The sequence below is a fragment of the Pleuronectes platessa genome, chromosome 8 (genome assembly GCF_947347685.1).
Source record: "Pleuronectes platessa chromosome 8, fPlePla1.1, whole genome shotgun sequence".
Lineage (NCBI taxonomy): Eukaryota > Metazoa > Chordata > Actinopteri > Pleuronectiformes > Pleuronectidae > Pleuronectes > Pleuronectes platessa.
In genome coordinates, this window is record NC_070633.1 from 17,217,014 (window position 1) to 17,230,912 (window position 13,899).

Sequence of the window (13,899 nt, forward strand, 5' to 3'; positions counted from 1 at the left end):
TCTTGAGCTCCATCAGGCTCTTCTTCCCTATTTTGCTTAAGGCTTAGATCTAATTAAAGTGTGCACAGTGAGCTCACAAGAAGGCGTTGACCCTTTACAGTTTTTCTCCATTGCTTTGGTTCATTTCACGAAACAGAAATGACATTCTCAAAACAACACGTGCAAACCTCCAAACCACTGGGCACTGGTTCACAACAGATTGGAATATCTCATTCCTTTAATCAAATTGCAATTGTATTAGCACATCCTTGCAATGACAAGTACAATTTCCAACAGCTTGCACAAATTTTAAATTAATTATGCCACCTTTGCAAACGGTTAGGTACAATTGCCTTCAGTTAGCCCAATTACCAATTGAATATATATTGCTGGTCAAAACTGACTGTCGCTTCTCAGTCAAGTGGTTGTTCTCTGCAGAACATGTTGGCATAATTTCATTGTTTACATCATCACCTGCACAATAGTTCACTCTACTGTCAAAATCGTACAGGCACATAATACCATGAAAAACATCATGGTATATACTGTAATAAGGATATCTTTGATAATCGGGTTAATTTTCAGGTGCAACTAGAACTTTAGTAATCAAGGTTGAGTTTCACACATCTGATCACCAGTCACACAGTAAGTTTACAGTTTTTCTCAATTGCTTTGGCTCATTTCACGAAACAGAAATGACATTCTCAGAGCTCTTAGTGCAATTGGCAAAATAGCCCATATGGTTCAGCACAACTACATAGATCACCTTCAAAAGGTCATATCTCACTATGCCAAATTTTAGTTTTGATGTGCTTATTGTTTGAAAGTATATTGTGCTGTACACATTTTCTGTTACTGTAAGCACGATGTATGGCAAATACTGTAACAATTTCCATGGCAGTATGAGTTCAATAAACATATTTTATGTGAAACCTTGAATAAATATTTTTTCTGTTTGATACACATAATATTCTGGAAAGAAAACATCTACTGTAACCATTCAGTGACCATTCAAGGACTGAGCCAAGATTGAAATGTGCACATGAGGGATATTTCTATGGTCCACTGCCATACTGACAAAACATCTAAACATTTTGACCTGTAGTGTTTAAACAATGCCAAAGGGACTTCTCATTTTGGGGGCACTGACTATTTGTATGAGAAAAGGATTTAGTTTTGACTGATGAGTTGGCTGTTTTGGGAGAGATATGACCTTTTGCAGGTGTGCTAAGGAGTTTTGCTGAACCATCTATGTTATTTTGAGAGATGAGCCACAGCAATCGAGAAGGAAATTTTCATTTTGGGGGCACTGACTATTTATATGAGAAAATGATTTGCTTTTGAAACTTGAGTTAACTGTTTTGGGTGAGATATGACCTTTTGAAGGTGATCTATGTAGTTGTGCTGAACCATATGGGCTATTTTGCCAATTGCACTTAGAGCTCTGAGAATGTCATTTCTGTTTCGTGAAATGATCCAAAGCAATGGAGAAAAACTGTAATAGCCACAAAGACTGAGACAGAGAGGAGGAGGAGACCAGGATATGGGGGGGCAGGAGAAGGTATTGACAGACAGAGTGGAAAATAAAGATAGACGTGTATTTTTGAAAACCATCTGTTATGTGTTGAATGAGTAGATGCGTTGTTAAGCTGGGACAGCGAGCTGGGAGGCTGGACCTACTTTATACTTTATGTATTTCCCATTGTAACTCTTATAATTTTGAAGACTAGGAGATAAAGAGAGATAAGTAAAAAATACCATTTGTAGAAAAGCCTAATAATGGTGGGCATGGATTTAAAAAGAGAGCAACGTAATGGTTTCTATTTTTACATTTAAGCATTAGTCCTTGCTACATCATCAGTCATCCCTCCTTTATTATTTTACCTGTATGTCTGAATCAGGAATAAAGTGCGATCCACAATTAATAAAAAGGTGAGCAGTGAACAAAAAGATCAGATTTTGAGGTTAGAAATCTCATAATCCAAATTTAATCAGGTTAAGGTTCAGAAATGACAAAAATCTGAGTCAGGAATTGTATGAAGGTGAAGTCACTGGTTTCCATTTCGCATTTGAGCAAAGTATAAAACAATATTGAGCCAAATATTCACCTGCTGATTCAGTTGATACCGTGAGGAGTGACTCAGTGATAATCTTTTTCTGGAAGTGTCAATGCTTATTCAAGTTTCGAGTTTCGGAGCATATGAAGTGTGGAATCTACTCATATCCCCATTGAATGCATAATTGATTTTGCTCTAATGCTGGCAGATTAATTAATGTGTTTTTCCGAAGTTCACGAATCAACATGTTATGGATTTTTTAAGCTTTTTTGTGTGTTTGGTGCAGGATGTCCTCGTTTCCGGTTAATAAATAGATTTATTAAGTTTGATTGGCCTCAAACATACCAGCTTTGAATTCTAGCATACCAGCATCTACATCTTTTATTTTTTTATTCATATAAAAAACACAGATGCCTGTTGTGTGTGTGTGTGTGTGTGCGTGTGTGTGTGTGTGTGTGTGTGTGTGTGTGTGTGTGTACATAGAAGCAGTTTTCATTGACTGCATGCGTACAGCCACCTGTTTGTGTGTATGCGTATGTATGTGTACAGCCAAGGTTTCCACAGCAGACGCAGCTGCTCGCCCCACTGGTCTGCGTCTGTGCCACTGTGGCACTATTTCGGGACCCTGTGTTGTTCGAAAGGTCAGATAAAGAAGCCTAGGAATCCTCACAAAGCAGAGGGTGGGGGTGTCGGGTGAAGGCGGACATCCACAAACCAACGCACACACACTCACACACCGAGGACAGAGAGGGGGGAGACAGGGACAGGAAAGTGAGATACTGAGCAGGGTTCCTGTGAAGAGGATTCACCTTCGACTAAATGAAAAGTTGTTAAAAGAAAATCTGATCCATTATAGAAATAAACGTATCTTAACATCATGGAAGGAGAATCACCAAGCCAGGAGACGTCTGAGTCAACAGAGACGACCAATCAGACTGATACCAACAACAATAACAACCAAGTGAGTATGAAATATAATAATATTCAAGTTTTCGTAATTTGTAAAACCCACAATGACTGTTGGTGTTAAGTTCTATACCAGGAACAGGCAGGGTGAGTATTTGTGGCCATGGCAGGTGTTGTGTTGAGAGTGAGAGCAGCAGGATAAGAGAAATGGTGTTGGTTAGATTCACGTGTTACACATAGTCACACAAGTTTTGCAAAGTAATGCTCGAGCACATGCACAAATATACTGTGGATTTTCCTAGAACCTCTGATGAGTCACCACTGGAAGACCTGGGCTGACTGTTCCTGCAGTGTAGATCATTACTAAACAGCACTTGAGCTTACTAATGATATTTTAACTTTTATTTTTACAATAAAATGATTTTACTTTGTAATAAAGTTATGTCTCAAAGTTCAGTTACTGTTCAATGAGTATTGATGAGCATTTGTATGTTCTTAGGTAAAAGTGACTTTTGAATTTCAAGAGCAAAAAGTGTTTTTATTGTGTGATTAGTTTTTATTAGGGTGACATTAATCTGTTCATGATGCAGTTTAAAACCTACAACAAGCTTGTGTAACTTTAAAGTTCAACGTCTCCATTGGATCTCGATATGTGAGATACTCAACAAATCCCAGGTCTCACATTACGCGCTGTGTGATATCACCACATTGAAGTGTGGGCACAGTAGGCCAGCATCTTACATAAAGTTACTAATAACACAGACGTCATGTTCCTAATCATTTAAACAGGATGATCACAGATTCATTCTAGTTTCTTTGTATTTTCAAAGACAAAGTGCAACAGGACAGAAGCAGGATAGATAAGTCTAATACATATTGGGAGGGACTTATGTCTGTGCTTTCATTTATATTATATTATATAGTAATACTTTATTTATTTTGATAGAATATGAATCTTCAGTATTTTGTCAATATCTATGTATTAAAGCATTTTGAAAGATTACTTGCGAGGAATGTAGTTTTTATACCACTGCCTCTTTAATAAAACTAATAAAACTGTGGTACAGTCCTTTAGATACTAACCATGAATGAATAAGACCAATCATGTGTCACAAATATTCACATTTAGAAAATAGAAAACTGTAAAAGATGCATCAATTTAAGGTTTGTCAACAGGTGCACACATCTAGATGTGCAGTACATGCGCCTTATTTAAGTGTGGAGTTGCACGACATTTCTTGTGACACAAAATACACAACAAAACACAATCTTACTGTCATTCTTTCTTATCCAGGCTGGTGAGCCAGAGCCAGAGGGGAACAAAGACACAGCGAGGGAGCGCTCAGACATGGAGACAGCCAAAGGTCAGGGGTCAGTGGAGGATACAGTTTCACAAGAGAGAGGAGGTGATGAGGAGGAGGCCAGTGCAGTTAACACGGACAAAGCCCAGAGGATATCAAAGTCTGATGAGGGTGACAATGAAGAGGCTGAGCCAGATAAAGACCAAGCCTCTACTGGTGTGAAGGATCCAGAAGTGATAAACAGAGAAAAGGAAGAGGAGGGAGACGTGGAACAAAACAAGAAAGAAGCGCAGCAGGTGGAAGAGGTCAAGATCGGGAAAGACGGAGAGGAGCTAAAGTACAAAGACGAAGAGAAGAGTAAAACAGGGGAAAAGGCAAAGGAAGAGGAGACAGATGTGAGTGGGAAAGCAGCAAAGGAGGCAGAGAAGACAAAACCAGTCAAAGAAGCAGAGGTAGAGACGAAAGACAAAGGAAAGGTAAAAGAAGTAGAAAAGCCAGGGAAGCCCAAGAGAAAGAGTGGACCTGCCTCCTCCTCTGTCTCCAGACCGAGGCCCTCTGCACGCTCTGTCAGAGCAACCACAAAAAAAAACATAATAGCCAAATTTGAACAAGGAGCAACAGAGTAAGTCATCATACACAATTCAATATAGTTCATAAAGTATTGATCCATTTGGGGGTTTCATTATCGATAGATAGATAGATAGATGGATACTTTATTAATCCCTTGGGAAATTCAGACTATATTGTGACCTTTTCAGGGCACCGGTAGCACGCAACTTCAAGATTCAGAGATCGTCTGCAGCCGTGGCCACGGGAGCTTCAATCAAACAGAAAATGCTTCAGTGGTGTCGCAACAAAACCCGGAACTATGAGGTCAGCTCAACACAGAATCTTTCTTTAACGTTTCTGTTTCGGCTAATCTTCCGTATTGTCCCATAGGTTTTGAGAACTTAAAAGATACAAAATGTTTGAATGAGGGTAATCTGCTTTATGTGTCTCAATTCGGTTCTTTTCTGTTGATCGTTCAGGGCGTCAACATAGAAAACTTCTCATCGTCTTGGTGCGACGGGATGGCTTTCTGCGCTCTGATCCACCGCTTTTTTCCCGACGCTTTCGACTTCAGCTCCCTCAGTCCAAAGGAGAGGGAGAAAAACTTCACTCTGGCCTTCAGCAACGCTGAGTAAGGAGTATTTCATTCTTCACACATTTGGATTCGGTTTAGATTGGATCAGTTCATGTTGCAGCTTGTGAGTAACCACATGCACAATGAACACAATAAGGTCATTGTTAGCCAACACATTATACAATCAAATATGTCTGCAGCAATAACATTATTGAAAATAATGACAAGAGATGAAATACTGTATGATTTTAGAGGTTGTTTATTAGCTTAATCAAATTGCCCATGCACTTTTGGGCATAGTAGGATTTACCCTGTTTAACAATGATGCAAGAAGAACTGCAAAAACAGAGCAAAGTAGAAATTTATACCAATAAAAGTTTCAGTGTTTCAATTTTTTAAATAAAAGTAAAAGGTACGTGCAATCAACTATACAAAGAACAAAACGTTTAGTCTACTGCATAATAACAGATTAACAAAGTAGGACTACTGGTTGTGTAGGATGGCCCTTTATAATAATTAATGTAATATATATGTATATATTTATAAATATGATATAATGAGGCACATACTACTTCTATCAATAAAGTCTTAATTCCACCCATTACTACAGGAGTATATGTATTATTAATCTATATCTACCCAGTGAAGCAAACGTTTTCAAATAAATGTAATGGGTTAAAAAGGAAAATCTACTAAAACTTTTATAAAGTGAAAGTTTGAAGCTGCAGAAAATTGAAATACTCAATAGTACCTCAACGTTGTATTTTACTAAAGTATAGCGAGTAAATTTACTTTGTAAGTTTACACCTGAGTGATTGTCTCCGCTCCTCTTTCCAGATCACTGGCTGACTGCTGCCCCCTTCTGGAAGTATCTGACATGCTCATGATGGGTAACCACCCGGACCCCATGTGCGTGTTCACGTATGTCCAGTCCCTCTGCCACAGCCTGTCCAAAATAGAGAAAGAGAGGAAGGACAGAGAAAATGAGGAGAAAGAGAAGTCTGCTAATGAGGGAGAGGAGAAAGATAAAGGAGACGATGTAGTGGGAGAGGTGTCGACGGAGAAGGATGGAGACGAGTCTGCTGAGAACGGGAAGATGGATGGCCAAGAGGAAAAAGAGGGAGAAAATGCTGAGCCTGTGGTGACTGGTGAGGAGGAGGAGGATGGAGACGAGTCTGCTGAGAACGGGAAGATGGATGGCCAAGAGGAAAAAGAGGGAGAAAATGCTGAGCCTGTGGTGACTGGTGAGGAGGAGGAGGATGCACTAAAGGGCTGCGAGGTGGAGGAAGGTGGAGGAGCGTTAGTGGAGGCGGAGTCGTAGAAAAACACTGACAGAGAACAAAATACTGAAAAGACCAAAAAGGTTGTTCATGGCTGAGGGTCGACGATAAGTCTTAGTTTGGTGTTGGACTGACATCCACACAGATTCTAGCATTGTGATGTTACATTTAACTGTATGGTTGAATTTTTTTTTTTATTTGACTGTTGTTTGAGCACATAAAGTAGCGCATGTAATTATTGTATATGTTTTGTTTGTATAAAGTAATAAATTAAATTGTAGACTTGTGACTTTTGGTGCAACAATTAAATCCTTGTGTTGTGTTTCTCTACCAACAAGTGTGGATTAGGTCAAGGATATGATGGATGAGGTCTCCACAATGCCAAAGGGTTATCTGTTCCACCAGATGGACTTGAAACATAAATTATATAAGACATTAAAGAGACCATAAACTGTATTATAAAGATGGACGGCATGACCCCAAAACTGAAGCCAAAGCATCTTGATCACCATCTGGTGGCTTGCTGGAGTATAGAAAATAAATCCCACCCCTTCCAGATCCAAGTACACATCAATTTAATTTTTCTCAAAGACTTTTTCGTATAATTAGTTGAACTAATTAGTTGGGTGAACTTTGACCTGCGATAATCGCTTCGCCTTCGCTTGTGCATCTGACCGGGCTAGCTGGCTAACGTTAAATGGTTCCTGTGGCCATGACTTAGTTATCTTGTTCCCACAATGTATTACCTTGTGGATACGGCTAATTTATCTTGTTCACCGAACTCATTACCTCGTGGACACGACTTAGTTATCTCATTCCTGCCATTCCCACGACTTAGTTATCTCGTTCCTGTCATTACCACATCTCATTACCTCGTGGCCACTTAGTTATCTCGTTCCCAAGCCTTTATATCTAGGCCAAATAGTAATATTTTTTCATCCGTGTCACCTGAGGGGCTCGGTGATCAACAGAGAGCCTGTGATTGGTGTTAAAGGTATATGCTGTACTGGAAATTAATGATTGATCGTGTCCATTCAAAGGCTACGATCTCGGAAAGGGGGACTTCCCTTCTTTCTGGTAATTACGGTAATCGCAGCCATGATACCGGAAGGGGCCTCCGTGTTGTGCTCTTCGTGGAGGCTCACCCTCCGTCCCTGTGGCTCCGCTTTTCATCGGGCTTCTCAGCGGCGGAGGACGGAAACATGTGCACGAACATGCCGCCGGACAGCTTGAACCTGGAGTCCCAGCTCCTGTCCATCATGGACGTGCTGGTGAAGGCGGCGGTGGCCGAAATCAGTCAGCTGTTCTCGGAGAGCGCGGCGTCTCTCCGCATGCATCTCACCCAGAGCCTGAAGGAGAACGAGGCGCTGAGGATGAGGATGAAGGTGACGCGGGGCGAGCTGTTCTCCCTCCGGCTGCAGACCAGGAGCAACCGACCGGCGAGCCGCTTCTCGTCGGTCCGAGGAAACGTCCCCAGACCGCGGCTCAAATCTCACGGTAACGAGGACTTTAACTGAACAATAACAATGGCCGACTTCTTACCGAAGTAACGAGAAACGCGCGCCTCCTGCAGGTCAATTAACTTAATTAAATAACAGAGCCGCTGTCGTCACGAAACAAACCTAAATACTTGTTTTCTCTCATGTTAGAAACGTGTAACAACTGTTTCATAAAAAAAGCTGATTTTTCCAAATAGTCCATGAACTGCTCATTAATAACTACTACTCATTACCACGTCACAAGCTCTATAGGTCACCCACCCTGATTTGTTAATGATTAATAACTTTATCAAACATGAGCATGATCTGATTAGTTTTACATAACCTTTTAAATGTTATTATTATTACTACTCTGATTTCCTATTGTTTGTTGTAAAGCACTTTGTTGCTCGTATTGGGAAGTGCTCTTCAAATAAAGTTATCATTATTATTATTAGTTAACCAAGGTTGTTTGCTGAAGTTTGAGCAAATGAAACAGGGTATCTGTGTTTTGTTTCAGTGTTTTTTTTCCCTAAAGAATGACAAGAGACCAAAACTGTGACTTGTGGATTTGAATCACAATAAAATATTATTTTGCAATAAAATAATCCAGTCAAAATATGGTCAAGAATACACTAATACAGACGAATATCGTGGGTTCATTCAAGTTGAACTCCACATGAAGCCACGCTGCTGTTTTAATTGCCTCATCACTCGCACAGATTGTTGCGAGGTCACGTCAATATGGACGTTTTGTCTTTTCTCTACTGTAACAGCACGTCCTTAGGTTGTCCGTAACACACCGGCAAAGTAAACTGTAGTTTGGAGGAGCGGCTTTAGAGAAAATTGAACAGACAGAATGGCCGAGTTATTTTCACTTCACCAGGAATATACACACATTCTAAACTTTGACGTACAACTTCACACACTTCAATCATCATCACCATCAATCCTGAAATTGTGTCCTTTTCTTTCCTCCAGTCGTCAGTAAGCCTCCTGTGCCTCAAAAAGATGTTGGGGAAGCTGCCTCTGTTTCTCTACAGTCAGACAACAACACAATTTCCTCTGGCACTCAAGTGCAGGTAACACAGAACAGGCGTTTAGTAAAGAATCCTTTTCTTCTGTAATTTGTTTGCTCATGCACATGTGTTCATGTTTGTCAGTGCGCAGATGTGGAGAGTCCAGATGTGATTCTGATTAAAGATGAGGATGACGTGGGAGGATGTGGACCAGATGTAGGTGAGGAGGCTGTTTTTGTTTATTTGATTTTATAATGAATATCTTCCAATATTTTTTTTTTAGGCTCCAGCACAGATTCACAAATATCCCTTTGTGGTCTTGTCTCATCAGGTCAGGATGACTTCGGAGGCCATCGTCCACAGGGAGGTGTTACCACAGGGACCAAGAAGTTAGACTCTGGTTCCTCCTGCCTAACAAGTGATAGTGAGGAGCTGAGAATCGTGAGTGTTCACAGCGGAGGAGAAGTGCCTCTGCATGGCGATAGTGACACCCTCTTCACCGCCTCTGAACTTCAGGCTTTCAGCTCTCTGTCTCCAGACCACAGCATCACCCATGATGGTCTCCTCAGCTTTACCAGCGGTGCCAATGATGGTGCCCAACTGAGACTGATGCAGGATAACAGTGTTGGACTGGTGGAGCGAAACCATTCCACTCAAGCATTGACTTCTGCAATAAAAACAACAATAGTCGGAGCCGATGGTCACGTGGGGCACCCGAGTCACATCAGCCAGTTCTCCCAGCAGCAGAACATCTTCCCCCACGGTGTCAGCAAATCCCTCGACTGCAGCATCTGTGGCGAGCGCTTCCTCAGCCGCGAAGACCTGATGGTTCACCGGGCAAGTCACACCGGGGAGTCGCCCGTTGTCTGTACCTTGTGCAGCAAGTCTTTCGTCAACAAGACCACGCTGGGCATCCACATGCGCATTCACACCGGGGAGAAGCCGTACGCGTGTCCACAGTGCGGGAAGCGCTTCACGCAGAACGGCAGCCTGAAGATCCACCTGAGGACTCACTCCGGAGAGAAGCCGTACACCTGCAACCAGTGCCCCGCCAGCTTCAACAACCCCAGCAACCTGCGCAGACACATGATAACACACAACACCGACGGGTTGCTCTGACCACGGCTGACGAAAAACATTTAATATCCTTCACCTATTTTAGGCTTTCTAACTTTTGCTGACACTTGTTTGTTTTGACATGGGTCCAAGGTATTTAACAACCTACGAGTGCGTTGTATGTATCTATTGACTTCACACCAAAGCCGTTGTGTGTTGAATATTTAGACTTGCATTCGTCTTGAACTCTAGGAAAGTAGCAATAGAAAACGTCTATAATAAAATATATTTTACATTTTTCTTCCCTGCTGATTTTTTAAATTCTTTTTAAAACTTGAATGCCTCACATCAGCTCAACTCCACCATTTTAAGTTACTGCCATCACTATGTCTACATGAGTAACTTTCTTAATGTGACTTTACTTACACTACACAGGTGAAGCAAAGCATGAAACATATGACATGAATGATATTAGTTTCTCAACAAGGGGAGAACATCCACAGTCCATTAATAAAATTTAAATAACAAGAAAGTTATTGTTGGCCAATCATATTATAAATGAATTAATAGACATGAAGATGTAACTAAAAACTGATGCAGCATGTCAATTTTGGTATTAAGAAAATCATTGTTTTACCCTCATTGGATATTAAAGGGATATTTCAACTGGTACTTCATGGCAGCTTCCAGTGATGATGTAGTCTACACATTTTATTTATATGATTTTAAAAGAAACGTAATCTAAACTAAACTGTTTTAAAAGTTTACAATTTTAGTTTCTCCTGTCACACAAATACAAGCAATTCTCAGATCAACTGACTAAACTTTCATCAGTCTTCACATTGTTGAATTTAAAACTCAGGCTTGATTTATAGTGACCTTCACAGCTTGCACCAGGAGAGGACCATTCCCCTCTTTCATTTTGTATGGTTCATTAAAAACAAGCTACCTCCACTATTGAAGCTCTTTTTCCTCTTTTTATACTCATAGAAAGTTTTGGACAGCGCAATAGTTAATTTAGTGTGTATTCTGTTTATGCATTTGTAGTCTGCACATGTAATACTGATTAAATATACATCTTTTTTTTTACAGTTTTCAACATCTGAGGAGTCTGTCAGGCACCTCTAGAGTGCAGCATTGTGTTTGTTCCTTCGGTAACTGTTGTGACTCAGGTTAACTCACACCAAAGCACTGTGTGTGGGGGTGTGGTGTGAGGGGGGACTCTTAAGGAAACTGGGGGAAATTCCTTGCATTGTTCCTCTTTCCATCCTGTCCACACTCCAGCATTGTTTGTCAAGTTTCTACTTGTTTTGCTTGGATTTTGCCCCAAAGTCAGAAAAACATTACACCCAAAAAAACAAAACTAAAAGTATTATAACTTCCCTAAAAGCTTTACAAATATATATATATATATAAACATATATTTAATAATAATAAGATAATTTTCACGTCACGCAACTATCCCAAAAACAGTTCTCTGGTGAGGCATGATTCATCTGTTACTTCTTGTGTTACTGATCGGGCCCATGTGGTGGATGTGCTGGTCACTGGTAGTGGTTTTACGTGCCAGTAGTTTTGTCGCATTGGTGTGGAATGCTGTTGTTGTACTTCCCCAAGAAATGCTGCTTCCTCTCAGGCCATTGTTCATGGGCAATCAATGAAATGACATGAGTGTGTGTGTGTGTGTGTGTGTGTGGTTAGGGGGAGTGACATGATGATCGGGAGGCAGTTATTGTACTAAAGAGATATTAAGAGAAATGGAATCTTCTCCTCCCCTCTTATGATCATGTGGCTTGCTTATATCAGGTAGTGTGTTATATATATACAGTGCCTTGCATAAGTATTCACCCCCCTTGGACTTTTTCCCATTATGTACTGTTACTAACTGGAATTCAAATAGACTTAAATAAACTTTTTCCCGTTTGATCAACAAAACATGCATAGTACTTTGGAGGTGCAAAATAAATTTTATTGTGACACAAACAATAATGAGAACAAAAAAGTTGACATCTGTTGGGTGCATAAGTATTGCACCTGGCAAAAAAGATGAAGCTCAGTCAGATTCGATGGAGACCGTCTGTGAACCGCAATCTTCAAGTCTTGCCATAGATTCTATTGGATTGAGGTCTGGGCTTTGACTGGGCCATTTTAAGACATTAACATTCTTTAATCCAAACCATTCCTTTGTAGCTCTGGCTGTATGTTTAGGGTCATTGTCCTGCTGGAAGATGAACCTCCGCCCCAGTCTCAAGTCTTTTGCAGACTGCATCAGATTTTCTTCAAGGATTTCCCTGTATTTGGCTCCATCCATCTTTCCCTCTATTCTGACCAGTTTACCTGTACCTGCTGAAGAGAAGTATCCCCACAGCATGATGCTACCACCACCATGTTTCACTGTTGGGATGGTGTGCTCAGGGTGATGGGCAGTGTTGGGTTTTCGCCACACATAGCGTTTTGCATTGAGGCCAAAAAGTTCAATTTTGGTCTCATCTGACCAGAGCACCTTCTTCCACATGTTTGCTGTGTCTCCCACATGGCTTCTGGCAAACTCCAAACGGGATTTTTTTATGGATCCCTTTCAACAATGGCTTTCTTCTTGCCACTCTTCCATAAAGGCCAGATTTGTGGAGTAGACGACTAATAGTTGTCCTGTGGACAGATTCTCCCACCTCAGCTGTGGATCTCTGCAACTCCTCCAGAGTAACCATGGGCCTCCTGGTTGCTTCTCTGATTAATTTTCTCCTTGTCCGACTCTTCAGTTTGGGTGGACGGCCTCCTCTTGGTAGGTTTGCGGTTGTGCCATATTCTTTCCATTTTCTTATGATGGATTTTATGGTGCTCAGAGAGATGTTCAAAGCTCTGGATATTTTTTTATAACCTAACCCTGCTTCATATTTCTCCACAACTTTATCCCTGACCTGTTTGGTGAGCTCCTTGGTCTTCATGATGCTGTTTGTTCAGTAATGATCTCCAACAAACTCTGAGTCCGTCACAGAACAGGTGTATTTATACTGAGATTAAATTGCAGACAGGTGGACCCTATTTACTAATTATGTGACTTGCAAATGTGACTTGTGAATGCAATTGGTCGCACCAGATCTTTGTTAGGGGTTTCACAGTAAAGGGGGTGAATACATATGCACTCAACACTTTTCCGATTTTTATTTGTAAATAATTGTGAAATCCATGTAATATTTCCCCCCACTTCCAAATGATGCACTATTTTGTGTTGGTCCATTACATAAACTCACGATGAAATAAATTTTAATCTGTGGTTATACCATGACAAAATGTAGAAAAGTCCAAAGGGGGTGAATACTTATGCAAGGCACTGTATATATATATATATATATATATATATATTTATTTATATATATATATATATATTTATTTATTTATTTTTATATATATATATATATATATGTCGTTTAATACTAAGTAATCGGATAATCATAAATTTGTTTGAGACTTACATCAGAAAAGTAAAATATCAACCACTGCAATTAGCTTTGTTTTCAGTTTTTATAATGTCAAAAATACGAATGACGCCTGTTATTAGTCCATGAAACTCCATATTGAATTGATCTAAGATTTCTGACCCTACAGCCAACACCACAAACACATTGAGTTTTGTGTTATCAGAAAACTGGGAAACTGGCATGTATGAAACTGCTGCCTGACCATTTTTTGCTTGAAAGTG

At 40.3% G+C, this 13,899-nt stretch overlaps 2 protein-coding genes across 2 annotated transcripts; both read left to right on the top strand.

Annotated features, from left to right (window-relative positions):
* Nucleotides 1-2,764: 2,764 nt before the first annotated feature.
* Nucleotides 2,765-6,935, top strand: smtnl1 (smoothelin-like 1). Its single transcript, XM_053428561.1, has 6 exons — nucleotides 2,765-2,997; nucleotides 4,237-4,865; nucleotides 5,002-5,116; nucleotides 5,272-5,423; nucleotides 6,204-6,447; nucleotides 6,541-6,935. Exons 1-6 carry the CDS (start codon nucleotides 2,914-2,916, stop codon nucleotides 6,685-6,687), a joined length of 1,371 nt encoding a protein of 456 aa, XP_053284536.1. The 5' UTR covers nucleotides 2,765-2,913; the 3' UTR covers nucleotides 6,688-6,935.
* An 827-nt stretch (nucleotides 6,936-7,762) lies between these two features.
* Nucleotides 7,763-10,499, top strand: LOC128445743 (zinc finger protein 568). The gene is made up of 4 exons (XM_053428560.1): nucleotides 7,763-8,143; nucleotides 9,106-9,206; nucleotides 9,288-9,363; nucleotides 9,475-10,499. The coding sequence occupies exons 1-4, from the start codon at nucleotides 7,849-7,851 to the stop codon at nucleotides 10,260-10,262; spliced, it is 1,260 nt and encodes a 419-aa protein (XP_053284535.1). The 5' UTR covers nucleotides 7,763-7,848; the 3' UTR covers nucleotides 10,263-10,499.
* The last annotated feature ends 3,400 nt before the right edge of the window (nucleotides 10,500-13,899 follow it).